This window comes from Pleurodeles waltl, chromosome 9 (assembly GCF_031143425.1).
Source record: "Pleurodeles waltl isolate 20211129_DDA chromosome 9, aPleWal1.hap1.20221129, whole genome shotgun sequence".
Lineage (NCBI taxonomy): Eukaryota > Metazoa > Chordata > Amphibia > Caudata > Salamandridae > Pleurodeles > Pleurodeles waltl.
In genome coordinates, this window is record NC_090448.1 from 793256430 (window position 1) to 793282576 (window position 26147).

Genomic DNA, 26147 nt, shown 5'->3' on the forward strand with positions numbered 1-26147 from the left:
TTGTACGTCACGATGAGTCACCAGCATTGGACTGTACCACGACAGTTTAGATGGAGGGTAGGTGAATGTCTTTCTCATGGTGAGGTTTCACTAAGAGGAATTTTTTAAGCCATGGGCTCGCCAAGCACATACGTTGTCATGGGACTGCTTGAGTTAGTCAGACGTTTGGGGGACTTTCAAGAAGGATCGACTTAATGTGATCCCTCCCACCTTAAAAGATCTGAGTGGTACGCTCCCTCTGCTCCCATTCATAAAAATAAGGAAAGCAGAGTGAGTAAGTCACTTACTGAAAGTGACATAGTAGGCGGGGAAGAGGAGGTGGAAGGCGCGTGGATCAGCAGCACATGTGAGCGAGACAGGCACAGAGGGAGAGACGGGCAAGGCGAGCACAAGTGCCTCAGCATTCAGAGGAGACCTCGGGGCTGCGAACTGTACGCAGGGAAGGGACACCGGGGGAGTCGAGCAGCACAGCAGCAGATAGTCGCAAGGAAAGCACGACCCAGCGGAGACAAGCAACAAGAGAGGAGACCAGGGAGCATAAACAGCCCAGAAACTCCAGGGCAAGAGACCGTCCGCCGACGAAGAGCGCCCCACACAAACAGCACAGCAGCATCGGTCTGGACCCCCACAGCCAGTGGCCTGGGATGTTTCGGGATCACACTGGCAACTTCTCCAACCTGAGGTCGGGGTACAGTAGCAGCAGCAGCAGCCCCCAGCACCTTCCACAAGTGGGGACCCCCACAATGGGGGCTGGAGGCATGGATCTGAGAATCAATGTCCCCGGAACTTCGGGCCAGCAGGTAAGACAAATACGTTCAGGATACCTCCTCTGACAGGGAGGGCATGGGAGGGCTGTGGAGGGAGGGTTTGAACAGGGGACACGTCCTATAACAATAACTACATGGATCTGATGGAACATGCTGGGGCCATGGAAAGATATTACCATCTACCATCATTTCAAGGTTTTACTATCGACCTGCGTTTATATCGTCTCCACAGTGTAGTCCCGAAAAGCAGATGATGGGTTAAGAGTAATAAATCTATACTTCCCTGTCTATCCTTGTCTTGGCATTGTGGAGTTGATGTTATCTGTATATGTGTATTGACTATGATATTGTGATATGCAACCCGTGATATAATCGCTTCTGTGGTATTTAGTGCCACGAGCCCTTCATTCTATTGCTTGTATGCTTTAACTGATGGGACAGGCTGAGACAGGATATTATTAAAGGAGAATGTTCTTTAAACCAGATTTCTACATAGGGGGCATGCTGAAGCTTTTGAGCCATGTACGTCTCAGAAGAATGCTGTTATACCAGATGTCCCTCTTATTCGGACGCACTTGTCTGGGTCTTATAAAAGGGGGGCGTTCTTGCACTGTCCATGCTCTTACAGTAGGGATGTCTTCTGGTGGCGAGAGATGCTCTTAGAATGTTGTGCCCCATCCGTAGGCCCTAAGTTATGACTACAGGCTGTCAGAAAACCAGCACTGGCACAGTAGGACATTGGCTCATGTTAGACTTTGCCATGCTATGCTGTGTAACGTATGGCACTTTTGCATAGTGCTTTCCCGCCATTGCGAGTCATCGAGTGGCTTAGAGAGCTTGTGCTGTGGCCTAGTCACCAAGAGGGTGTAGCAGCATCTCTGAAACTTCTGGGTTTCTCAGGCAGATTTGTGGCAGTCTGACCACACACTGGTGGCCACTGGCACACCAATAGGGTCACACGTCTACCACAAGCACGGCGTTTGTGTGATTATTAACACGTTGCGCTTGGTCCAGACTGGATTGGTGCAGCATGTAGAATATAAGGCTTTGGTGCACAAGTCACATGCATTGCAGCAGCAATTTCTTCTCTAGGCAACGGAGCTCTTACCTAGGATGCAGGGATCCTACACAGACATATCCTATATGACCTGGGTTCACCTGGTTATAAAGATGTTATAGTCTCCTACCTACCTTCACAGCTATGCGCCTGTGCATACAGGATCCATAGCTCTGCCTGTAGAACGAGAGCTGTGTCCCTCGGGTTGCACATATTTTATGGGCTCAGACAGCAACGCTGCTCATCAGGTCACACAGACATTACTCTTCAGCCAGAGCCACCACTCCAATGCCTTTCATTCTACAGGTTTCACAGGATGGGACATACAATAGTAGAGCTGTTTGTTAGGTTACACAGATCTTACAGGCTAAGGCAACAAAGTGCGAAGTGACGTGTAACTCACACTGGCACCACAGCAACACAGAGAACTACACTAGTACAGAGAAGACTTCATCCACACACTGCACAGGCACTGAGAGAGGGAAGACCCACACCTCACAATATGGGAACAAATCAAGATTGGGAAAAAGAAAACAGTAATACTAATATAAAGGGGTTGGATATGTACATGAACCACGACGCCCTAGCAATTACACCATCACTGACACACAGGATCTACTCAAGAGTTGGATGGTTATATGACTGACACAATCCCCCACCCTCCACTGACCCCTGCTCGTTACCCTGTATACATGCAAGGACAAGACAATGAAATAAATTACAACCAGCAAACAACAGTCTGCATAACGCCAACCCAACAATAAGAGGCCATGGAAATTGTCCTGTCCTACCAAAAACACATAGCAATAAACCTGGGCTTGGACCATATAAATATGTTTCCCTGTTGTGATTCAGGCAGAAACGGAATGTGACAAATGTCCATCATAACACGTGCCTTGGGTGTGCTGAGTGACTCAGTTGTATTTAAGATTTAGCAATTCCCAGCTAGCGGGCATCGCAGACTGTCCTGCAAAACGTGCATAGCTTGGCGGGCGCATTCCTGTGTCCGCACACTCATACAGCTCCGCCTGCACCTCCCTACAGGTGTATGTGCTACAGTAAGAACATTCCTGTTAGATGACCATCCCTCCACAACCAGTGCATCTTGGACCTTGGAAGTCACTTCTGTTCTAAGAACATTTCCCGAGTTTTTGTATTGTGTCTCTTTGCCCAGCCCCACCACCCCCCTCCCCCCCCAAATCTGTGGAAGTAATTCCTCTTCTGAGAATGATTTCCTAATATGCACCTTTTTCCACCCACACAATTAAGCCCAACAAAATAAAAGGGCACCTCTTAAATTAATATATTTATACTGCCAAATGTATTATATCACTTGAAATGCATGATTGTGCAAAGGTTTTTTAATGTGATGAATATTTACTGTAATAACTGGCTTTAATGGTAAAGTGCGAATAGGGAAGGTCGCTGAAACTGAATTTCAATATCCTTCTGTAGAGAGGAACAGGTAAAAGTAGTTATTAAGGATTTACAGGTACAGTAGTTCCTACAGTAAGCTTCATATGAGCACCCACCAAAAGCCATGATGTCCACCCTAACTCAGCCCATCTCCAACTGACTCCTGGTGCAACCATCACTCACAGCAAGCACTATTGCACCATACATTAAATCACTCAACCAGGAAGCGCATATATGCTCTGGAAACACAGCATTCACAACATGTCAAGATACCATATACATTTACAGTAAATGTGAGTGTCACGAAATTTGCCACCCGCGAAGTATTTTTCTCAGATTGAAAGTATTTTTATGGCAAGGCCTTCAAAAGGAAAATCATCAAAAGCCTGCATTTTCACACTTTGAAATATTAAATGAATACGACAAATTCACAAAGGATAAATATAAAAATAATTGTACAATTGTCTTATTTATTCCCAAAAGTTTATTGCAGCAGTCAGAGGTACAATTGAGGCATTAAAAAAGAATACAGTGTTTTTTACAATTTTTTTTATTTATCTACCAGCTTCTGTACCTTCTAGGAGGATAGAATATGGAATGTTGGCTATTGTTTTTCACTGAGTAAGATGGCAACTTTGAGCGTCATAGAAATAAAAGATGGACTCTCTTTCCTCATCAATTTTGGCAAAGCAAACACTAAAGTAAAGGATGTGAGTAATGGTGTAATGGTAACTCATAATGCAAACTTCAGGGCTCTGGAGCACAGGCCCTCGTTACAGCTCTTAGACACTGTAGAGAGAGAGCAAATCTTCTTTTCGTATTTGACATGCTTCCCAGACTCCTAGCCCCAATAATGTGCCTTCCAGTTTTTAGAGTGTTTATCACATCCAGGCCGGGGGTAATCTTCCGTGAATCGTGGTTCTCAGGTGTGCTTCAGGGGCTGGATGGTCAGAGAGTCTCCTTGCACTGTGCTCCGACAGGAACCAAACTATACCTGGCTACCCCCACAAAAGTGGCCCACATTCGCAGATCGCATCCTTTTGCAAATCATTTGTTAGTCAGCTTCACATGGTTAATTTTTTTAGACATATGGAGTAAATGAACTTGACATTCGCTGGTTTGATAAAGTGAAGAACATTCAACTCACTGAGCTATCTCTTGGGCATGCTGGCAGTTTCTCAGCTGATAGGTGGGCAGCACGGCTGACCTCAAAATAGTAATATTTCTAAATAGGTATTTGTACTTATGCTGGTGCTTTAAGGTGGGGTAAAGAGGTGGGTGGGTCTACAGACTGGGCATCACCAATGAAGCGTAACTAGAAATCTTTTATAACAGGCATGCCTATATAGCTATGGGTGAGGCCTAAATTGAGAGCTGAAATCCTGAGCTTTCAAGGCGGGCCACCTGACCAGTATTTGAATGCCTCTGCATATGTTTTCTGTCAGTGAATCCCAATACATAACACATTAGGGAACATAAAACAAGTCAGACCATTTGATTTTACCAATGCTTGTTAGCTCTGATTTTTAATCAATGTCAAATACACGAGTAACAGCTCCCATTCTTTCCTTCACTTTCTGCTTAACCTCTCTCGTTGTTAATCGTTTACTCCCTTTTATTCCTACATCTCTTTCTGTAATACCTCCACATGCAAGTCTCGAACTTCATCTTCGGCTCTTTCTTGTCACTCTCCCCTTCCACATATACTTTTTTCTGTCTCCTCCACTTCCCCATCCCTCTCTCATACATACAAAGGTTCATTTTCTCTTCCTTTGGCGCTGTAAATATTGACACAGTGGTGTTTGTGTACGTTCAACATGCACTTTTATAAAATGGCAATTACAGTTGTGGCCCTACCCTGTGAGTTCTGCATTCGGGACCAAAAGCTGGCCGAGTGTGTAGTCTGCACACCTTTTAGTCCTACTGTGGGGAACAATGAGAAAAGAGCCCTGTCTTCAGCCTCAGATCCTGCGCTCTCAGTCGCGCCACGTCTTAAACACTCATTCGCAACCTGAACTCACCCAGGCATGACTCAGTCCACAGCACGCTCTATTCAAGACTCAGATGCTGCTTGAAAAACGGAACAGCCTAAGCATACCTGGAAAACGGAAATTCCCCTGAGAAATAGGGAAACATATAAGTAAAACGTGTGAAGTGTAACAGGGTCTGCACCCCTGACTTCGGTTGGTGCTCATATTGCTGAGCAAGAGATCAGTGTTTTTAATTGTAAAGTTAAGGAGGGATCTATAGGGACCGGTTGAGACCAATTTCTATTTCTGTTTTTAGTGCTGTTGCTTAGCACTGCCAGGTCCCGCCTTTGCGGAAAGCCTTGCATCTTGAACCATTGTCTCCATGTGCTTTCACCATAGGGGTGCAATAAAGGGATAAAAGAAAGGTAAAATAATCTCAGACTTTTGGAAAAGAAGCGTGAGTCTCCCACAGAAACTGAGAGACTCACCCACCAAGGTGCAGAAAAAAAGTTGAACTGTATCGTTCTGCCCCTTCCCCCATGAACTGACGCATCGCCCGGTCTGCCCGAGAAGAAAAAAAGAAGCAAAGGACACAGCCTGGCCACATCATCTGGCCTGGCAGGTAATGTTCCATCGCCACGCCCCATCCCAGACCACCGGTTATGCTGAAATCAGCCACATCCGACCTCCAGACCCACCTACAGGCTTATGGAACAGAGCAGGGACATACATGACCCCCCTCATAGAGTCACTTTCTCTAGTGGTGGCCACAGCCCCCACCCCCAGAACGCCTGGCCTCTGCGAGCTCACAACAGTGTGCTGAGAGCTAGCCCCCTAGACAATGGATCAGCCTGGCATGGAGCATTGCCGGCCACCAAAGGGGAAAGTGGGGGGCAAAGACCTGCCTGCTCTCAAATCTTGGTCACTCACACCCCCTTCCCCAACCCTAGTGCCCAGTATGCCCACCCAGTGTGGGGGCAGAAAGAGACAAAGCATGATCAGTTTATTTAACCCCCAGGAGGAGAACCCATGAACCCCCCCACATTCGTCAACCAGCCCCAGCCCCTTCCCTCATGGGAAGTCTCTCCCGGCCCCGTATTATAATGGGACTGCGGCAGGATGGACGCCTGATGAAGGCGTGTGTGTAAGTGCAAAACCGTACAAACGCTGGCCCACAGGTGGCCCCCGGGTACCAGCTATTCACCTGGTGCCTGAATGCCTGCCTTCCGGATCTAACCCCGGACTTTCCATCTTAATAAAGCACTGTACATCATTACCGAGAACGCTGCCGGTCATTAATGGTCCTCTACCTGAGTTATGTCTCCGAGCTGAAGGAGAGGGCTTATACTCTATTTTACACAAGGAGGTATTAAAGGACAGTGTTAATAAAAATGATTTTTGTACAGTCGTGAAATGCACAATGATTATAGGTAAATGTTATTTTGAATACGATCTGATGAATGTTTATAGGTTTCTTTCTTAAGTACTCTAGGTATTTTGACTAGCACAAGGGGCCTTTTAGTATCCGTGTGTCTTAAAATATCAAAATAGATAAAGCCATTGTATGCATTACTTAATTTACATTTAATTACATATAGTTCCATGCAAGTACCACTTTCTTGCCACATAATGTAGTCTAACCTGACCCATAATTTGGTCCTTTAGCTGCTAGAACACTGGAATGTGAGAGCTACAGTGAAGAGAACAGAATGGCTCAAGGCTAATTGCTAGTCAAGAACGTCAGTTCTAATATTCCAATGCCTGACTTTCTGTTTCTCCCTGTTTATTGTACAACATTCTACTCTCAAGGGGTATAACTTTCACGGTACTCAAAGTACGGCCCGCGGGCCGCCAGCGGCCCCACGGACCTAGCTTGGCGGCCCGCGAGACGCACACCAAACGCCACATCATAATGGCAGCAGTATGTAAACATAGAGGAGGGCCCTCCTCTATGTTTACATACGGCGGCCATTGTTTATGGCGTTGCTCTGACGATCCTGGAAGCCAAAGCCCCATAAAAGTCAGCGCTTGCAGCTAACTTTTATGGGGCTTTGGTCCTCTGCTTCCTGTCACCGGCTCCACGTCTGCTGCCCGCCTGCCTGCCTGCTGTTCCACATTTGTGGCATCTTTACAGTGCTTTGAGTCAGGTAAGGCTCTTTGGTTATTTATTTATTTGTTTTTAATGTAGTGTGTGTTACTGGGGTAGGCATGAGAGCAGATTGCGCTGTGTGTGTGTGTGTGTGTTACTGGGGTAGGGGTGAGAGCAGATGGCGCTGTGTGTGTGCGCGCTGTGTGTGTTACTGGGGTAGGGGTGAGAGCAGATGGCGCTGTGTGTGTTACTGGGGTAGGGGTGAGAGCAGATGGCGCTGTGTGCAGATGGCGCAGTGTGTGTTACTGGGGTAGGGGTGAGAGCAGATGGCGCTGTGTGTGTTACTGGGGTAGGGGTGAGAGCAGATGGCGCTGTGTGTGTTACTGGGGTAGGGGTGGGAGCAGATGGCGCTGTGTGCAGATGGCGCAGTGTGTGTTACTGGGGTAGGGGTGAGAGCAGATGGCGCTGTGTGCAGATGGCGCAGTGTGTGTTACTGGGGTAGGGGTGAGAGCAGATGGCGCTGTGTGCAGATGGTGCAGTGTGTGTTACTGGGGTAGGGGTGAGAGCAGATGGCGCTGTGTGTGTTACTGGGGTAGGGGTGAGAGCAGATGGCGCTGTTTGCAGATGGCGCTGTGTGTGTTACTGGGGTAGGGGTGGGAGCAGATGGCGCTGTGTGCAGATGGCGCAGTGTGTGTTACTGGGGTAGGGGTGAGAGCAGATGGCGCTGTGTGTGTTACTGGGGTAAGGGTGGGAGCAGATGGCGCTGTGTGCAGATGGCGCAGTGTGTGTTACTGGGGTAGGGGTGAGAGCAGATGGCGCTGTGTGTGTTACTGGGGTAGGGGTGAGAGCAGATGGCGCTGTGTGTGTGCGCGCTGTTTGTGTTACTGGGGTAGGGGTGAGAGCAGATGGCGCTGTATGTGTGCGCGCTGTGTGTGTTACTGGGGTAGGGGTGAGAGCAGATGGCGCTGTATGTGTGCGCGCTGTGTGTGTTACTGGGGTAGGGGCATTGTTTTGAAAAAGGGGGTGGGGTGGTTGTTCCCCCTCTAAGCCCCGCCTCCTCTAAGCCCCGCCCCCCGCTGTCACTTCAGTGCGGCCCTCGGCCGCAAACCATACTGCAATTTTGGCCCCCGAGAAAAAGTTTGTGAGTACCCATGTTCTAATAGTATTATAGCCCTTCTACCTCTGTCTATAGCGGTAGTTAAAAGCCTCCTCTCTTCTTCTAGGCCCTCGCCTGCTTCTTGGGCCTGTGGCTCAGGAAGAGGGTCTCTAACAACCATGCTAGTCCTTGGCAGCAGACTATGACGCTGTATTAGAACTTTGGAATGTTGATAGCTCCATTGAAGGTAATAGAGTAGCTATGGGCGTATATTGGCTAGCTTAGAACACGCTACCCACTGAAACTAGAATGTTCGAGATTAAACAGGGGGAAACAGAAAGACTGACAATGGATTGTTGGAGCCTGTCTACACCCTCATTAGCGGCCCTCTATCATCCTATTATATTCAGTGAAGCTCCCAATATATCAGAGTTCTAATAAACTATGATATCACTTGTTTCAATACACGCCCTGTATCATCTTATCAACCTCCCCTGCCACCTCCTCCTTCCGGTTCACACACCCCCTGTCACTGGAGAACATTAGCAGCTGTACTGCGTAGTTTCTGCCGGGCAGATGCAAGGCATGGAGGTGCCAGCCATGCGGCGCCCTGGGGCGGTGCCAGGCCTTGAGAGGTTACTGCACCGTCACGGTAGGTGACTCACCTTGGACGTACACCAAGGCTTGCGAATGAAGCGCGCCTGGTAGAGTTTCATCCCCACGTGTCGATGGAGTGTGTCACCATCCTATGACTCACGAGCTAAGGGGTGATCGGGTTCAGTTGAAGTACCAGATGGGGCCCGGGAAGGTCATAACTAAGTGCATTTTATCCACACACTGTGTCAAAGTGGTTGTAAATGGCAAGGCTTCGGGGTCGACTTGACGATCTTGATGAAATCTAGCGTAACTTTAGCAAGTGCTGCTATTATTTCAAATTTCCACTGTAGGCCTACAGCGCCATCTAGTGTGCTCAATGGGGCTCTCAAATGAGAATTCATGCATGGTGAAAAGGAATTTGTCATAGCTTTAAACTATAGCTTTAATAGCTGTTTCCACACTGACTAGAAGCTCTGTCCTCTGGCAACATAAACATGGGTCTCTTCTCAGGAGCAGTAAGCGCAGCCATTCAAATCAACCCTGGGGAAGCCTCGGTTTTCCGGGATAGGAAGGGGCCTTAATGCGAAGTATGCGTTAGAGGTGGGCGAGCCAACAAATTAACTGGGAGAGTCGAACCAGAGCCGAGCCAATGGCCTTTTTTCGCTCTGAGAGGCCATTTATGAGCTGACCCATGAAGCATCATGAAAACATATAATAAATTCTCTTCAAAATTCCGAAGAGTATTTTGATAACATGCAGAAGAGTTCCACCTAGTCTATCAGATTATATCATTGATTGGTGAGGCATTTACTAAAATTGAGAGTGTGATCTTAGTTTGAATATAGGAAGTTGCAGTCCCTCTCGCCCTGACAACAGTGCAATCTTTCCCTGACATGACGACAACGCCACTAGTGCATCCAATATACGGCCTAGATTCTTATTATACAGGGATCAAAATGATAGTCTGTTGAATCAAACACGAGAGATATTTGCATAGGATTACACATTTCCGTAAAGTGTGGAAGTCATGATTGAGCTCAGGTTTTATGGTTTCACATTGTGCAGTTAAGCTTCTAGATGGGTATTTCTTTCTATTTTACCAAAAAAGGTTAATGCTTTGTCTTTCAATTCAGAGTAGGTGGCTATCAGGAGCTACATGAAAGCCCAGCTTGTTTTGGGCCTGAGGTTCAAGGGGACCTCGAGCTGAGTCAGAGATAGGCCCTTGACTCAAGCCTTCGGTGGCTTGCCAACCTCTAATATGTGGAGGCCCCGTTGCACACCATGCAGACTTTCGGAGTGAAGAAACAGGAAGATGGGGCCCCTTTCCATTGCCCTAGACCAGGAGTCTGGGAGGGGCCTGCATTTCAAGGTCCCTTGTTACGCTCCTGGGAGCGCCTGCTATGGCTCTTCCCTACATGGATATGAGTAATGTGGTTAAGGTGATGTCTTTGTCTGGGCTAGATATATATTTCCTGTTTAAATAGCAGTGGTGTGCCTGGTTGCCCAATCTTATGCGCAGAAGCTCATTTCCTACAGGGAGAAACGTTTGCCAGAGGATGTTGGTTGGAGTGTCTAGTTTCCAATGATTTTGATGCCTTGGTGGGAAAATAGTAGTGTGAGCGGGTCTGCCCTTCCGGTGATAAATTGTTTATATTCCCAGGGCAGATGCTGATTTCCAAAAGGAGCAGGGTAGTGACTCTACCAATGTGGCAATGACAGTGCAAGTCGTTTCTGGGATAGGAGATTTTCAACAAAATAAACTATTAAAACGGCATGGAAATAACGATCCCCACTTGGCCATGAAAATACTTAGAATCACAATTCATACACATTTATATTTAGATCAGAGGGCAATTATTCTATACAGTGCTTAATTTGTAAATAAAAACGCGCCGGTGCTCAAAGCCGTCCTCTTAAACTCGCGGCTGCTGCAATTAAATGTGTGAACACGGAATACTGAGGCGGTGTAATCCTGAAGCCATCTCGGGCCTCTTCAATCCATATAAAGCCACTCCCTGCCCGTCAACTCACTCTAGCAGCTCTCTATTTTCTTAGTTTATGACGCTTTTTCGTTTTTCCCTTCCTCCGTCTTTCCCATATGTGTCTTCTTCTCGTAGCAAATGCTTGAGACAGAAGAATAAGGCCCGGCCCTAAAAAATAAGTGTCGGTGCTCAGCACCGGAAACACCAAGCACAAATTAAGCACTGATTCTATACAATCTTTCCAGAGATTACTCACAAAGATACAAATATTTTAAGAGACCGCTTATGCTTTAAATGTGATGCATCTATTTTTAAGGCCCAGTGCCTTGAATATGAGAGTGCTTCATGTAAAGACATGCACACAAAATAGCATTTCTGCATGGTTCTTTTATTGGAAGCTTCTGCTCCCAGATGCTTTATGGTATTTTACAAGTTGAAAAATCTCCTGGCCAGTTTTAGAGAATCACAGGGATATGCCCGATAAATGAGGCACACCTTTTATTACAAGGAGAGGGTACATGTAGTCTTGTCTTCAGCTGCAGTCAATACTGTAAATGCTCTTTGTGATCTATCTTACCGTTGGGGGAACACATGGACAATGTCAATAAAAGGATTTTCTATACTGTCATGAAAGGCACAATGATTATTGAATAATGTTATTTGAATAAGATGTGCTGAAGGCTTATAGGTTTCTTTCTTAAGTACTGTAGGTAGTTTGACTAGCACGAGGGACCTTTTTGTATCCGTGTGTATTAAAATATCAAAATAGATGCCATTGTGGGCATTGCTTTATTTACCTTTAATTGCATACAATCTCATGCTATCCCCCCTTTCTTGTCACATAATATAGTCAAACCTATCTCGTAATTTGGTCCTCCAGTGCCATACAATTTCAGTGACTTTCAGTGAAGTCAACTAGTCTGTAATTATTTGGAATGGGAGACTTTAGCTCTCTTTACTTGACACCTGGTGACTTCTTTGAGGCATTTAGAGCCCTGTTGATAAGCAGTTGTAAAGGTAAAATCATGATGGGGCTTAGCTTGGTTATGTTAAGCCCACGTGTGTACAGACTGTCTGTGACAGAAAGCAGTTGCACTCTTTTGTCATAGGGCTTCTACGTAAAGTTGTCTTGTTTGCAGGCCTTGTTAATGTGTGTAGATCGCATGTGAATTCTTTGCTGCGATGTTCAGTTTGTAGATGTGGAATTGTCCAGTTGAATTGGTATTTTCTCTAGTTCTACTGTGGCTGAAATGGTTTAGTGCAAGCAGTTGTCACAAATTGACCACTTGCCCTAGACTCTACTAACAGGAGGTTCTGGAAAGTGAATAGCAATGTTTCTTTTACATACACATCACCTGTGAGTGGCAGCTGCTACCCCTTGCTTGCCCTTTCTTTGCGCTGGCACTTGCTCCTTCTAGTGCAAGTGGTCATGAACTCAATGGCAAGAAAGGGGTCTTCTGTGATGTAACATCCACTACCTTTGGCATTTTGATCTGCCCACATCAATGCAATCCAGTCAAAGATTCTTAGGTCTTCTAGTGATCAATGTAATAGTTTATATGTCACGTGCAACTTCTGAGTGGGAAGTATGCCAATCTGATTTCTAACAGTATGTTCATGTGTTCTCCCACTAGAAATATGACTTATCACAGGGAGTGGGCACAAGTGGCAGCAGCTTTGAGCCAACTCTGGATGCCATCACGACCAGCCAGAACCTTCAGTGGATGGTCCAGCCCACTGTCATCACCACCTCAGCCGCGCCCTACGCTCGCCCTTACGGCTTCCCACATTATGCCACAGCCCGGCCGGGGGTGATCAGAGCCATCGGGCCTTCCATGGGAATGAGGCGAAGACACAGCGAACATGTGAGTACTGTTTGGCTATGAACCCGCATCCACTGTCTCCTACATGTTACCTGGTGGAAGTAATTAGGAAAGCGTGGGAAGACATGTTGTATGACATGTAGGGTGATGTGGCTTGAATAACCAGACGGAGACAGCAACACTAATGGCGGCATTTTGTCAAAATCATATGAGTAGCGGAAGTGAAATCAAGCATCCTGTAACCTTTAATAACACTGCAGGAAGTGATATATGATGGATCATTGTGAAACAATATTTGTTGATCCCTTGAGGCTGCTGAATGTTATGTAAGATTGATCTTGAAGTTCGCTAATCAAAGAACTTATATGAACAGCAAAAGCAAAAAGTCATGCTTTCTTTTAAAGGATGAGTAGGCCTACTGGTTAAATGAAAGAGTGACACACCAACTAAAGGTGTGCTGGTATGGACATAAGGAGAGAAATATGTATCTCATGACAAGACTTGCATCTAACCCCTTTGTATTTGCAGCAGAGAATAAGAGAAAATGTACCCTTTACAGGCCAAACTCTAGATTCATCATTAGTGCAAATGCCAATTTCTGCATTTAGTTTAACATCTTTAGTAAAGACCTTTGAACAGTTCAAAGAAAAACGCATCATTAAAAATTACATTTTGATATTAGATTATATTAAACAGTTGAAAATGTGCTTTAAAATAGAGTTAAACAACTGGAAACTGAAATATGTGCCTGTAAACCGTTCTTGATCCACCACCATTGTGCTCAAAATGTTCAAAAAGAGGAAACATATTGGAAAGCTGATTTTTGTTTCAAAGGACTTCAGTGCAATCATCTTAAGAAAAAGAGGACCAAAGCCGAACTAGTTTGAGAAAGAGTTTAGTCAAATGTTTCATTTCCACTAAGTCTTTAAACTATTTGCTAATTTTATCAGTCTGATTCTTTTAGCAGTGTAAGAGGAAAAAATAATCTGTTTTTTTAGAACCTCTTACGTCTGGCAACCAGGGAAAAATCAAGAACGTCAAATGGACCAACCTTCAATATTTTTTAAGTCGTTATCCTCGTGAGATATTTTTTGTGCCCTTCAGTGTTGGTTATCTTCTGTGGTGGCATCAACTAATTTCACCCAGTTTCAACTCGTGTACACTAGATTTAGAAAGGTTGACCAGAACGGGGTACCACTTTTCTTTTTCACGTAAATAAAAGCCCATCCTATGTTGGCCAAAACAAACCACATACTCACCTCCCTTTGTTACACATTAATGACTAAAGAAAAGCACGTTTTAACTAAGTTCTGGACTTGATGCCCAGGAATGCAGCTCTCTCTAGCATCAGCTGCCTGGCATACACGTGCCAGGCAATGGGCATCCCCACTGACCAAAGAGATCTGTAATCTATTTGATACAGCCCTCCGGTTTCAGCCATCAAACACCAAGAACTTCCATTCACACCTGAGGGGAGCATACACGTTCACCTAACACTAGAACATACCCATTCACACTGCTAACAGAGAATTACAATTTTACTTAAACTGAGATCTGGGGAGGGAAACCTCAGAACCCTTTGAAAGGCATCTCCGGACTACCTAAGCACCCTGATGTCATAAGAAAGGCAAACTGTGCTCTACAAAGGCCTGTGATATACCATGTGCTATTTTTCACTTATTAACACAATGTAATTAAATGCTCCTATAGAGACCCTGTCCATGAAAGAAGCTTAGTTCTCTTTCGTTGGCATTATTATGAGCATCCTGTCTGTTTATCATGCCTATTCTTCTGCTTCCTCTCATTTTCTGAATTTCCCTCTCTCCCATGCTCTCTACATATCTAGACAGACTCCATTTTGAAATCTCAGAGCCTTCTGGCATACACACTCATCTGCACTCTGAATGAGCTCCCTATGGCTCACAGTAGCACAACTTAGTGGGTTGAGATCTGTGTGCAACACAGCAGTCAAAGTGGTCATATTCTCTCCTAGCCAGATCAGGATTTTACCCTTCTTAAGTCAATAAAATGAGAGCCATCGATTTGTGTGATAGCAAAAGGGACAGGTTAGTCTGTATGGTGAAGAATGTTGTCATGGCACATTACTCATAACAAGCTCTTAAACATTCCTAGGCAACCGCAAACAATGTTAAAAATCAACCCCTGAGGGGCAATCATGGGAGACAATTATATTTTCAATTGTTTTTTTCTGTTGACCTATTGGTTGCAAACACTTGTAAGAGGTTAGGGAATATGAGAAGGGGTTAAGTGAAGGATCTCAGACGCTCATGGTGACACAGGACTCAAGCCACACCTCACTTATGAGGCCCAACTAGACTAGAGTTGCTCAATGGTGGCTTGTAATCCCTCTGTGTGGAAACATGGCCTGCTGGTTCAGGCTTGGCATTTCTTAGTAGAGCATTGCAAGGTTGATTTTCATAAGGTTGGTTCCTTTGTGTAGTGGCACAGTCAGATAAAAAAATGGATTGTGCGTGCGGTCCATTATAATTCTGAGTGGCTGACATTAATTCAAGTTTCCACCCATCACTTTTTTGTTATCATCAGTGATATGGCATTAAGAGTGAGGGCTAGTTTAGACGAGGGCCTTTTAGCCCTGGCCGCAACTTACAGATGCGGTCCAGAAAGGCCAAAGCTTGTCTGGGGGGCTTGGGGAACTTGTGCTCGTCTTGAGAGCCGACCAGGCCCAGCAGATTCGACTGCACTGTTCTTACTGGAGAGGTGAAGACTGATTGACATGGCTGGACCGTGTCTCTAATGGCACACTAAACAAAAAAATGATGGATAGGAATGCGATCCAGCATAATTCACTGAGACTATGATCATTTCAAGCTTTCCATCACTTTTTTGTTTTTTTCCTGAATGAATGAAGTGAAGGTTAGGGTTTTTAGATGTTAATTCTTAATGGCTACGGTGATGGTATGCATTTATGATATCTATAGGAGTAGAATGCACATTATGCCCAGATTAGAAAGACTAAGAATTAGCAATTGTCAGACAGTTGCAGGTCTCATGGGATTCCCTCAGACAGGTGGTCTTTCATTTCGCAGATGCTCCTTGGGTTTGGCATTCCAATGCATGTTATACAATATAATAGGGAACTAATTTCACCACTGCTTGCACGGCAGGTTTGCTGCTATTTTCTTCCTAGCAGCTACTGATGTTATGCAGTAAAGGCGCTTACAGAGGACTTTGATCATGGCAGTTGGAAACGAAGGACTGATACTGCAGAAGAATAGGGTGCAACCAGGCTGGTGATAGAGAAATGACAGAGTCGCCTGGGAGATACGTGGGTGTGAATTGAGACTGGCAGTGGTGACTGGTAAAGAGAAAGGCGAGGAAGGGGGTTGGTAATAGGAAGGTAGGGAGTGGTGCAAGGGCGCTTTCTCTCTCTCTCCGTTTTTTCATATTTGCCCCCCCCCCCCCCCCCCCTCCTCAGTACTCCTTCCTGTCTAGTTAATGTTTCCTTGTCCTTCTCTCTGGTCCCTTTCATTTCTTCCAGCACCATTGTTGCCGCCTCGCGTCTCCCTAGTATCAGCGCCTTCTGCTGCTCCCTCACTCTTCCTTCCTTTTGACTATTCGCTGCTTCTCTTTAGTTCCCGTCTCCTCCTCTCTTCCCCTTCGTCTGGTCCCAGTATTATTCTTGTGATCCGAGCCTTTGTGCGTCCTTCTCATACCCTCTACCTCCAACACAGCTGCAACACGTTTAACTCAAGGGAGAAAGGTGCAGCTGCTAAGAGGTGATTTAAAACGCCACACTCCAATGAACGAGAAGAGCTCGGGCGCCCCTTGTGGTAGCACCCAGCGGCGCCACCGCCTTCTCCCAGTGCACAGGCCGGCCCCGCCCTTTTTGGTCCAAGGTGCTGAAGTTCTTTCTGTTGTCCTCTGGGTCGATCTGCGCTGATTTTCCATTGGCCTAGCTCCTCTTTGGAGTTTGTTATCCATTTTCCCTCAGGGGGAGTCGATGGCATGAGCTAGGCCGCGGATCACTCTCGCTTGTGGCTGGTCTCTTGTAATCTGCCACAGGAAACCGCCGTGGTTGCGAAAGCGCTGGGTGCGGCGGGGGCGACTCACCAGGCCTGAGTCAGAGGCGGGAGGGGGCAGGTGTAGCGGGAGGCCCGGCTAGCACCCTGCCCCTTAGTGAAAAATAACTCAACACCGCGCCAAGTCTTTTTTGGGATACCGGCCTGAGAGGATTGAACTGTGAGGAGAGCTGTGAGGCATCGAGGCGCTGAGTCACCAGAACAAAGCCTGGCTCTGAGAGTGGCGCTTTACTCACAGGAAGCGCCTCCTGCCGAGCCCTGGGAGCGCAGACAGGAGAGGCAGCGCACGGCGCCGTGCAGACAACGCAGCCAGAGTAACACGCACACCACCTTCTCTCATGCCAACATTGAAATGCTTCCGTGTCCCCTTTTCTCAGCGAAACGCTTTCCAGTTGCAAGTTTGAGTTGCAATAGGTTGAATATGATTCGCAGACACACAGCCTCCCTCACCCAGGGGCGTAGGTAGCTACCATTGGTGCAGGGGCAGCGGACCCATTGAACCCTGATAATTACTGTATTTACTACACCAACAGCAGGGAAAGGGGCAATTATCCTTGCTTGAACCACGACCCATGGCATCCTTGCTACACTATTGCCCCTACCCACCCTCGCTATCTGGGTCACCCAAGCAGACAAATCTTCACACCTACTTTCTTTTGGCGGTTTTATGTAGCGCAGACTCGACCTGAAAGTAGTTGCAGCACTTTACATGAGCACCAGTTACATTACACAAGGACACATACATTTTTTGGTAGGCACGGGAGATTAAGGGCCAGATGTAGGTAAGTTTTATTTTGCGACTTGCAATTTGCGAGTCATAGCGACTCGCAAATTGCAAGTCGCAAAAGTGCATGCAGAAAGGTGTCTCAGACACCTTCTGCGACTCGCTATGGGGTCGCAAAGACCCACCTCATGAATATTAATGAGGTGGGCCGCAGATTGCGACCCCATAGCGAGTCCATGCACTCACAGGGATGGTGGCCTGCTGGAGACAGCAGACCACCATGTCGGTGACTGCTTTTTTAATAAAGCAGTTTTTTTCTTCTTTTTGCAGCCCGTTTTCCTTAAAGGAAAACGAGCTGCAAAAAGAAAAACTTCCGAAACCATTTGGTTTCAGTTTTTTCAGAGTAGCCAGTAGTCCATAGGACCACTGCCTGCTCTGAATTTTTTTTTTTTTTTTTGCATTCACAAAGGGAAAGGGGTCCCACTGGGACCCCTTCCCTTTTCGAATGAGTTACCATCCACTTCAAGTGGATGGTAACTGCGAGTTTGTGTGCGACCGCATTCGCGGTCACAAAGCAACTCAGCATGGCGATGCGGTCGCAAATAGGAAGGGAACACCCCTTCCTATTTGCGAGTCGCAGCCTCAAATTGCGAGTCGGTACCGACTCGCAATTTGCGGCTGTGCATCGCGTTTGGCCTTTTGCGCGTTGCAAACTGCGAAAAACGCAGTTTGCGACGCGCAAAAGGCTTCCTACATCTGTCCCTAAGTGATTTGCCCAGAATCATAGGATGTTGAGCCGATGACAAGACTCGATCCTGGCTCCAAAGTCAGCAGCTCTGGCCGTTAGGCCACATCCTCTCCCAATTTGAGGTGAATACATGCCAAGGTCAGGGCAAAGATAATAATACACGCCATTGTTACGCAGAGATACAGGCTACGGTGCACGCGCATAGGGATATTCTGTTTATGTCGGGCTCTGCAAGTCCTGCTTTGAAATCAGCGGTTGCTGACATTGCGCACAAACAGTGACCCATCCATTTACATGCTGTACACGAGCAATGGAAGCGCTGTCAATGGTCAGGCAGCAAGACAGACACACGCAGACACATGCATACTTTTGTCTCGATTCAGACAGTGTAATATACACTCAAAGGTACACACGCATATGTTTCAGTATCTACTTAGTGCTTAATTTGTAAGCAAAAAAGTGCTGGCCCGCTGCCGGCGGGGATGCTAAATGCTAAGGCTATGTAGTCTTGATTCCATCTCATGCCTCTTTAAAACACTGCTGGACACTTACTGTCTTTTTCACTTCTGCAGTTTCTTTTTTCATCCCTGCTTTGTCCCTTTGTCTCTGTTTTTCCATCTTACTCTTCCTCATGCTTTCCCCCTTTTGTGTTTTTTAAACCTGTTGCTCTGGATCAAAGTATGGTGAGAAAAAATAAGAAATAAGTGCTAATCCAAACCAGTGAGTGCTGATGGGCTCCACCTGCAACCGCCAGCTCCAGTTAAACATTACACACAGTGCACTGCAATTGATGCCTCCAGAGTAACATACACTGAGATACTTAATGTCTTGCACAGACCTATGTTATGCTATATTATTGGATAGAAGTAGTGCTTAATTTGAGCTGATGGCTGCTAGTGGGGGACTCATTTTTGGGGACCAGTACTGACTTTTCATCAGATATTGACCAAGAGGAAGAGAGGGAAAAACATACAAATGTAAACAGGGCTGGACTGGAAACCCAGAGTAGCCCTGGCAAATTTTGTCAGACCAGCCCCCACAGGGTGCATAGTGAGTGCAGAGAGTGAGCCTGACCACTACACAGAGGTTTTGGCGGTTCTCCCCCCGAGAAAATGTGGGCAAAAATGGCACATTCTACAATCCATTTTTCATTATATATTCAATTGCATTACCTCTTGAAGCATAATAAATGATGACCTTACTATGCCCCAGGATTCAACAGTCTTTTTTGGGGTCTTCAATGACTTCTTCACCATCATCATCCAACAGTGCCCCTCATCACTCCATAACCTGTCTTCCATGTACTTCATTTGTTTTACAGGTGTAGCGTGTCGGAGCACTTTACATTGCACACAAATACAGAAACAATGAATCACATGTTTGTAAATCAGTATATAGGAAACGTTACATTACACTAAGGGGACTACAAGATGTAGGATTCATGTCATTCATACTGGTAGGCATTTGTTGAGAATACTTTGTCTGGAGAAGTACATACTCAGGATTCACAGTATGACAGTGGTTAGATTTGGCTTTACTAATAAGAATGTATTTCTACCTTACGAACGCCTTTTTAGCAAGATTAAGATAACGAAAGACTGTGCAAAAACATAACCTTCTAAACTGTACCATGCAGTTTGCGTGCTGCTCTTTGATGATATATCATAGCTCACTGTGGTAGATTATGATTGTAATTTATGAACTGCACAGTAAAAGGGTCTCTGTAACAAAAGCAATAACCCACTGAGCTAAGCACTAAAATACTGTTCTCTGATAGGCATGGTACACGTCCTTTGCACCAGGCCTATTAACCCTTTGCGCTACCCTAGATAAGACAAAAATGCCACTAAACAAAACTCATCAGTAGGAACATTAATTACCAGAGTTATCTTGACACTCTTATTATTTTCTGAAAACTACTGGATATACAAGGAACTCTGCAGCTGGTGCTTTCAGAACTGCTGCACTGCCACAAAAATGGCCCCCAGTAACAAAACAGCCCCCACCAGGCCAGCCTCCCTGGGAAACGCCCAATGCCCGGTTTGGCCAGTCCGGCCTTGAAGGGGAAAGAAGGGAGAGATTAAATGGAAAAAAAAACATCACAAAGGGAGAAAGCAGGGACGGGCAAGAGTGAGATAAACAGACAATCAATGTCTGGCAGTAGATAAAAGAGGCCTGACATTTAACAGCACAGGCTGCAGGCTTCTGAGCAGAGCTTTGGGCAATGGCACTCATCCTTTTACAGAATGCATAGGAGATATATGCTGATGCGGTCATGCATTGCTCTGTTCATAGGCGACTACTTGCAGGCCAAAGCATGCACGCCTTGTTCAGTCAGTTTGAAGCATGAGCCTTGCATGCCTTGTCTAATCAGTTTGAAACTGGAGTCTGCATGTCTTGTCCAATCAGTTTGAAGCATGAGACTGAAAGCCTCGTCCAGTCAGTTTGAAACTGGATTCTGCATGTCTTGTCCAATCAGTTTGAAGCATAAGCCTGCATGCCTTGTCTAATCAGTTTGAAACAGGAGTCTGCATGTCTTGTCCAATCAGTTTGAAGCATGAGCCTGCATGCCTTGTCTAATCAGTTTGAAACAGGAGTCTGCATGTCTTGTCCAACCAGTTTGAAGCATGAGACTGCAAGCCTCGTCCAGTCAGTTTGAAACTGGAGTCTTCAAGTCTTGTCCAATCAGTTTGAAGCATGAGACTGTAAGCCTCGTCCAATCAGTTTGAAACTGGAGCCTGCATACCTTGTCCAGTCAGTTTGGAGTTGGAGCCTACTTCTGAGTGGTTAGAGCAGTCTGAGGTTGAAGGCTAGACCCGTTCAGAGGCGTCTGATGTGGTACACTAGATGCAGCCAAAGTAAGATGCACAAAGCACCCCGCTGTCAGTACTGTCGAAATAAGGCAAAAACCCCTTTGTACTGTTCACACAGCTGCAATCGTACAAACACTGCATGTTATGCAGCCGTATACTCAATGTACAATACAGATGGTACAGCCTGAGCGTTACACATAAAGAGTACTCACCGCTGATTCAGCCAGGAAACAATCACACATGCCAATACAGATAACCAAGCACAGTACAGACACACTACACTACTCACCCAGTCCCTCTTCAGAAACACAAACACATGCATGCAACGCTTTCTCATCTCACAGTACACCCATGATGTGTAACTACTCCATTCTGAAAAACAAAAGCACACCACTGTCCAACCAAATAATTGAGCAAAAAAAGCACACACAACGTTCAAAAAACGCATCCCGAGAAAAATACACACACAGGAATGGACATTCGTAGCACTTGTCTTATACAACAAAGGGTCTTGTGAAATATCACGATATTACAATTGTAGACCAGCTGAACTATCTCCTAGGTTTACAGCCGAGCTATGTGTGCGGTGACACTAATTTTAAAGAACAGAGCCATCGCATGGTAGTAGAGAGATATGTGCTGCTTTCTTTTGATGAAAGAGACGTCTTTTAGTTTTTAGACAGTATACCCATTTCTTAGTCCTTAGACAGTAGAACTGTCTCTAATTTGTTAGATAACAGGGCTTTGCCGCAATATTTAATAAATGATCCCTCTCGAAATTATTAAAGACTTACAAATGGAATCCTGATATACGGCCGCAGGTCGCAGTTACAGGGGTTACGGTTGATGTGCAGTGTTTTTGACTCTACTTAGTAGCCTAATTCTGCTGCTGATCTAAGGGTCTTACTGTTGTGTTTGCAGATGAACCCAGAGGAAGAGGAAAGGCGGCGAGTGCGGCGGGAACGCAACAAGCTGGCTGCAGCCAAGTGTCGCAACCGCCGGAAGGAGCTGACTGACTTCCTGCAGATGGTGAGTGCTGGGGTACGGTGCTGCATGGGCAATAAAGGAGGCAAGGAAAACCAGAGTGGACTATATTGACATTGCCTTGAGCTCAGGGGTTACGGTTACAAAAGACGCAGCCTCTGGCCAGGCCTGCGGTTTGGATGAAGTACTGTATTTTGCTTTCAAGAAACAATCAAAGTGTCTCTCTTAGGCAAAAGTGTGTACACAGCCCACAGGGTTGATGTTCTCGAGCTTATTGAAATTGGCATCCCAGATTGCAAAGGTGTCCGCATTGGCAGACAGTAGTGCTGAGATGAGATACAAGGTCCTAAGATGCCTTTTCTTTCTTCCTAGGAAACCGATAAGCTGGAAGATGAAAAGTCTGTCCTCCAGAAGGAGATCGCCGAGCTACAGAAGCAGAAGGAGAAGCTGGAGCTGATTCTCGAGGCTCACAGGCCAGTGTGCAAGGTTCCTGAGGACTCGGATGATGAGGCCGAGACTAGTGGACTGTCCTCCCTCCTCCTTACCCTGCCTCCCCCGGCCATTAAGCAGGAAGAGGCCCCAGACTGCGAAGTGCCCAGCACTTCCGGTGCAGTGGGTAACCCCGCCACTGACAGCGGTCAAAGGCCTCAACTGCGGCGGAACTCTGCCAAGCTCGTGCCCCGGATTGATCTCTCAGCAGGATTCCTGGAACCAGAGTCTCTCCACACACCCACGCTAATGACCACACCATCCATCACCCCCTTCACGCCCAGCATGGTCTTCACCTACCCAAGTCTCCAGGACTCAGAGCCCTGCACTAGTTCATCTGTCATGAGGGAACCCTGCGCCACAGCCCACCGCAGGAGCAGCAGCAGTGGGGACCAGTCGTCGGACTCCCTAAACTCACCCACCCTGCTGGCACTATAGGCACTATTGCGAGCTTGTGGGAACATCGGGCCAGTAGGAGGGAGGAGCTGCCTTTCAATGTGTCTTCTGTGTCCTCAAATACTTTCCTATGTTGCATTCCATTGCACATTAAGGCACATACACATGCAACTGGGGACATGGTCAGTTCTTAGCAGCTGCCTGTGCCAGGAACTGTAGAACACACTCAAAATATTGTTAAAAATGAGTCCCTACAACACCACACTGAACCCTCTTCCTTGTCCTTTAGTGCAATGCGTACAGCACACGCATGCATGAAAACATATCTGCCTGTAGACACAATGAACTTAATTTGGGGCTGGGTTGAAAGAAAAAGACATAGGAAGGAAAATGAAGCTATTTTGGATCTACCAAAATTATACTTAATCTCATGATGTACATGCAGAAAATGTGAGAACACATGCCTTACTGATCCTAACCTTCAGGATGCTTTAGCTAAAATACTCAGAATGCACCTCTTAAAATTCCATAATACCCTCGCAGTCATAGCCATGATAAATATGTCAAGGTATCCTAAACAAATCTCCCAAAATGCAAAGGAGACACCTGCTAAAAAGCTGGCTGCACACTGCACATTTTAAAATAATAAGGAGGCACCTATCCATGTAAAAACATGCCATCCTGCGAATGATGTCAGAGTGCATTTCAAACCCAAGATGACATCATCAAACAAAGCAACATTCTAGAATGCCAATTGATAGTGATGTAGGAATGGGAAAAGAGAACTGTATTCTTTATACATTGGGTGGCCCCTTTAACGCATTCTGTGCCGGCTGTTGCAGTTCGGGGACACAACCTTTTAGTTTTGGGCATGATCCATCTTTGATGAGATTTTGACCAGAACAAAAGCGAGACAGATACAAAAATGTGGCAATGGAAAAAGGGTTGAAAAAGAATATGCAAAACTGAGATGGAGAGACTGAAAGTGTAGGGTGATCGAATAAAGAGGCTTATAGTGGGACCAAGACTACAAAGCATTGCTATTCAGCAAATATAGCGTTCGGCTCAGAAGGGGCAGAGTCCTAAGAAAAGCTTTAGGGTCCTTACTTTTTTTTTTTTTTTAATACACAAAGCACTTGAGCTACTAAATAACCATAACAAACTGGCAGATTTCATAGAACATATATTTTGAAATAAAGACAGTGCCTGCTGTGATCTCCAAATGCAACACTGACACTTCCTTAACATTCCTGCTGAAAAGCTATGCTTAAACCCGTAACTGAAAGGCCCAGCATGCAGCATTGCAATTCACAGACTGCACCAATTGTAATACCTACAACTAACCAGTTGCTGAATTACCCAGAATGGACTGCTTACACCAGTGGTCTTCAAACTTTTTTATGCCGCGCCCCCCCAGTTGAAAAATAAAAATCATTGGGCCCCCCCTCAGAAATTTTCACAGTTATTTTAGAAAGATGGCAATGTTTAAATAGGTCTAAACCTATTTAAACATTGCAGTTAAGTACTGTTACCTTTTTAAAACTGCAATAACATGCTTCTGCTTAAAACAAAGGCATGTTATCTGCATAATATTTCTTTTGGCCAGAGTTTGGCGCCCCCCCTGGGATCACTTGAGGCCCCCAAGGGGGGCTCTCCCCCCAGTTTGAAGACCTCTGGCTTACACTTTCACAATACTTCTGCTGAAATAGCCATGATAGGCCAATAGCTAGAGCACCCGGTATGCATTGTTGCAACTCTCAGAATACACCTGCTTACATAGCCTTAATAAGTCAGAAGCTGAGGCACCCAGAATGCACCAGCACATTTGCCTGTTTACACAACATAAAATGCACAGAATACAATGGAAAGCCAATTCCTAAAACACACAAAGGGCCTGATTACAACTTTGGCGGAGGGGGTTAATCCGTCCCAAATGTGACGGATATCCCGCCCACCGTATTACGAATTCCATAGGATATAATGGACTCGTAATACGGAGGGCGGGATATCCGTCACATTTGGGACAGATTAACCCCCTCCGCCAAAGTTGTAATCAGGCCCAAAATGTGTCACTACCATTCAAAGAATGCCCTAGCCCAAATTGTAAAAATTCAAGGCCTTTATTCCCAGGATGCATTCACTGAATCATCCAGTCACCAGTTACTTACCTTTATCCTCCACAATACTCCTCACTCTTTTCAGAGAACAGGAGACTATGAAAAGTTTGTATTTATTTGTCATAGAAAGTATTTTTATATATTTAATATATATTTTTAACTCGAATAAAAGAACTAGTATTGCATGATGAGATGGCAAAGATTTTGCTGTTGACAAATTCAACAATAAAAATTGAAAAACAGGAGTGGTTTGCTGTGTCTGATTTGTGAAGAGGAAGGGCTATCAACTTGGGCGATAGTCTGGCGTGGGTTAAATTGTGGACAAGAGTAGTGTTCACTCTAGTTATTTGTCAGAATATCATGGACATAAATGTCAAAGGACTATCGTTTTTGGAAGGAGACTACTGGATTTGGGCCATCCGCACCACCGCTTGTGGGTGACAGAGTCAATCCCACAGTGTCATCCCAGCTGTTGACCAACCCTTTCGGCTAGCTAGCAGTACCTCACTCAAACCTAGGAAATAAAGGTGATTTGTGGCAGTGTGATGCATCACACTCGGTGGCCTCTCACGGAAGTTGTGATCGACAGATCTCACCCCTTTCTCTCATTAACATAGGTCTCATTGACAAACAAAAAAAAGAGATTCAGGATAGTTTTCAATGTATTTTGCAATTGAGAGGGAGATGAAACAGCAAAATTAGGATTGCCATGATCAGTGAAAAGGAAATAAAGTCCCCAAGCATATTGGAATAAACATGTGTATAGGAATCCTACCTAACACCTAACTTCTAATGAGAGCACAGCTGTGATAGCTCAATCTGTCCATACTTAGTCCATGGAAGGACCACCCAACCTATTACCTGAAAAAAGGGTCTGTACGCCATCTCCTTGGCTGGTTATAGAGAGAAGACTAAGGTCAACAGTGAAATGGCATACTTGGTATCCTGGCCTGAATGGCCTCTGTAACCTTCACTGGCTGTATAATGTTTTTACAAGTTTACTTCTGTGAAACAGGCC

The 26147-nt window shown here is 45.7% G+C and overlaps 1 protein-coding gene across 1 annotated transcript; it reads left to right on the plus strand.

The window, feature by feature from the left end:
* The first annotated feature begins 286 nt into the window (after positions 1–286).
* FOSL1 (FOS like 1, AP-1 transcription factor subunit) lies at positions 287–25374 on the plus strand. Its single transcript, XM_069208020.1, has 4 exons — positions 287–800; positions 12609–12839; positions 22065–22172; positions 22500–25374. The coding sequence occupies exons 1-4, from the start codon at positions 645–647 to the stop codon at positions 23052–23054; spliced, it is 1050 nt and encodes a 349-aa protein (XP_069064121.1). The 5' UTR covers positions 287–644; the 3' UTR covers positions 23055–25374.
* Positions 25375–26147: the final 773 nt, after the last annotated feature.

What these genes read in the sequence shown, in the direction of transcription:
- FOSL1 (XM_069208020.1), top strand. Translation starts at nt 645, where the DNA reads ATGTTTCGGGATCACACTGGCAACTTCTCCAACCTGAGGTCGGGGTAC. An exon ending in GGCGAAGACACAGCGAACAT is followed by an intron (nt 12,840 to 22,064) that starts GTGAGTACTGTT and finishes TTGTGTTTGCAG; the next exon opens with ATGAACCCAGAGGAAGAGGA. An exon ending in TGACTGACTTCCTGCAGATG is followed by an intron (nt 22,173 to 22,499) that starts GTGAGTGCTGGG and finishes CTTTCTTCCTAG; the next exon opens with GAAACCGATAAGCTGGAAGA.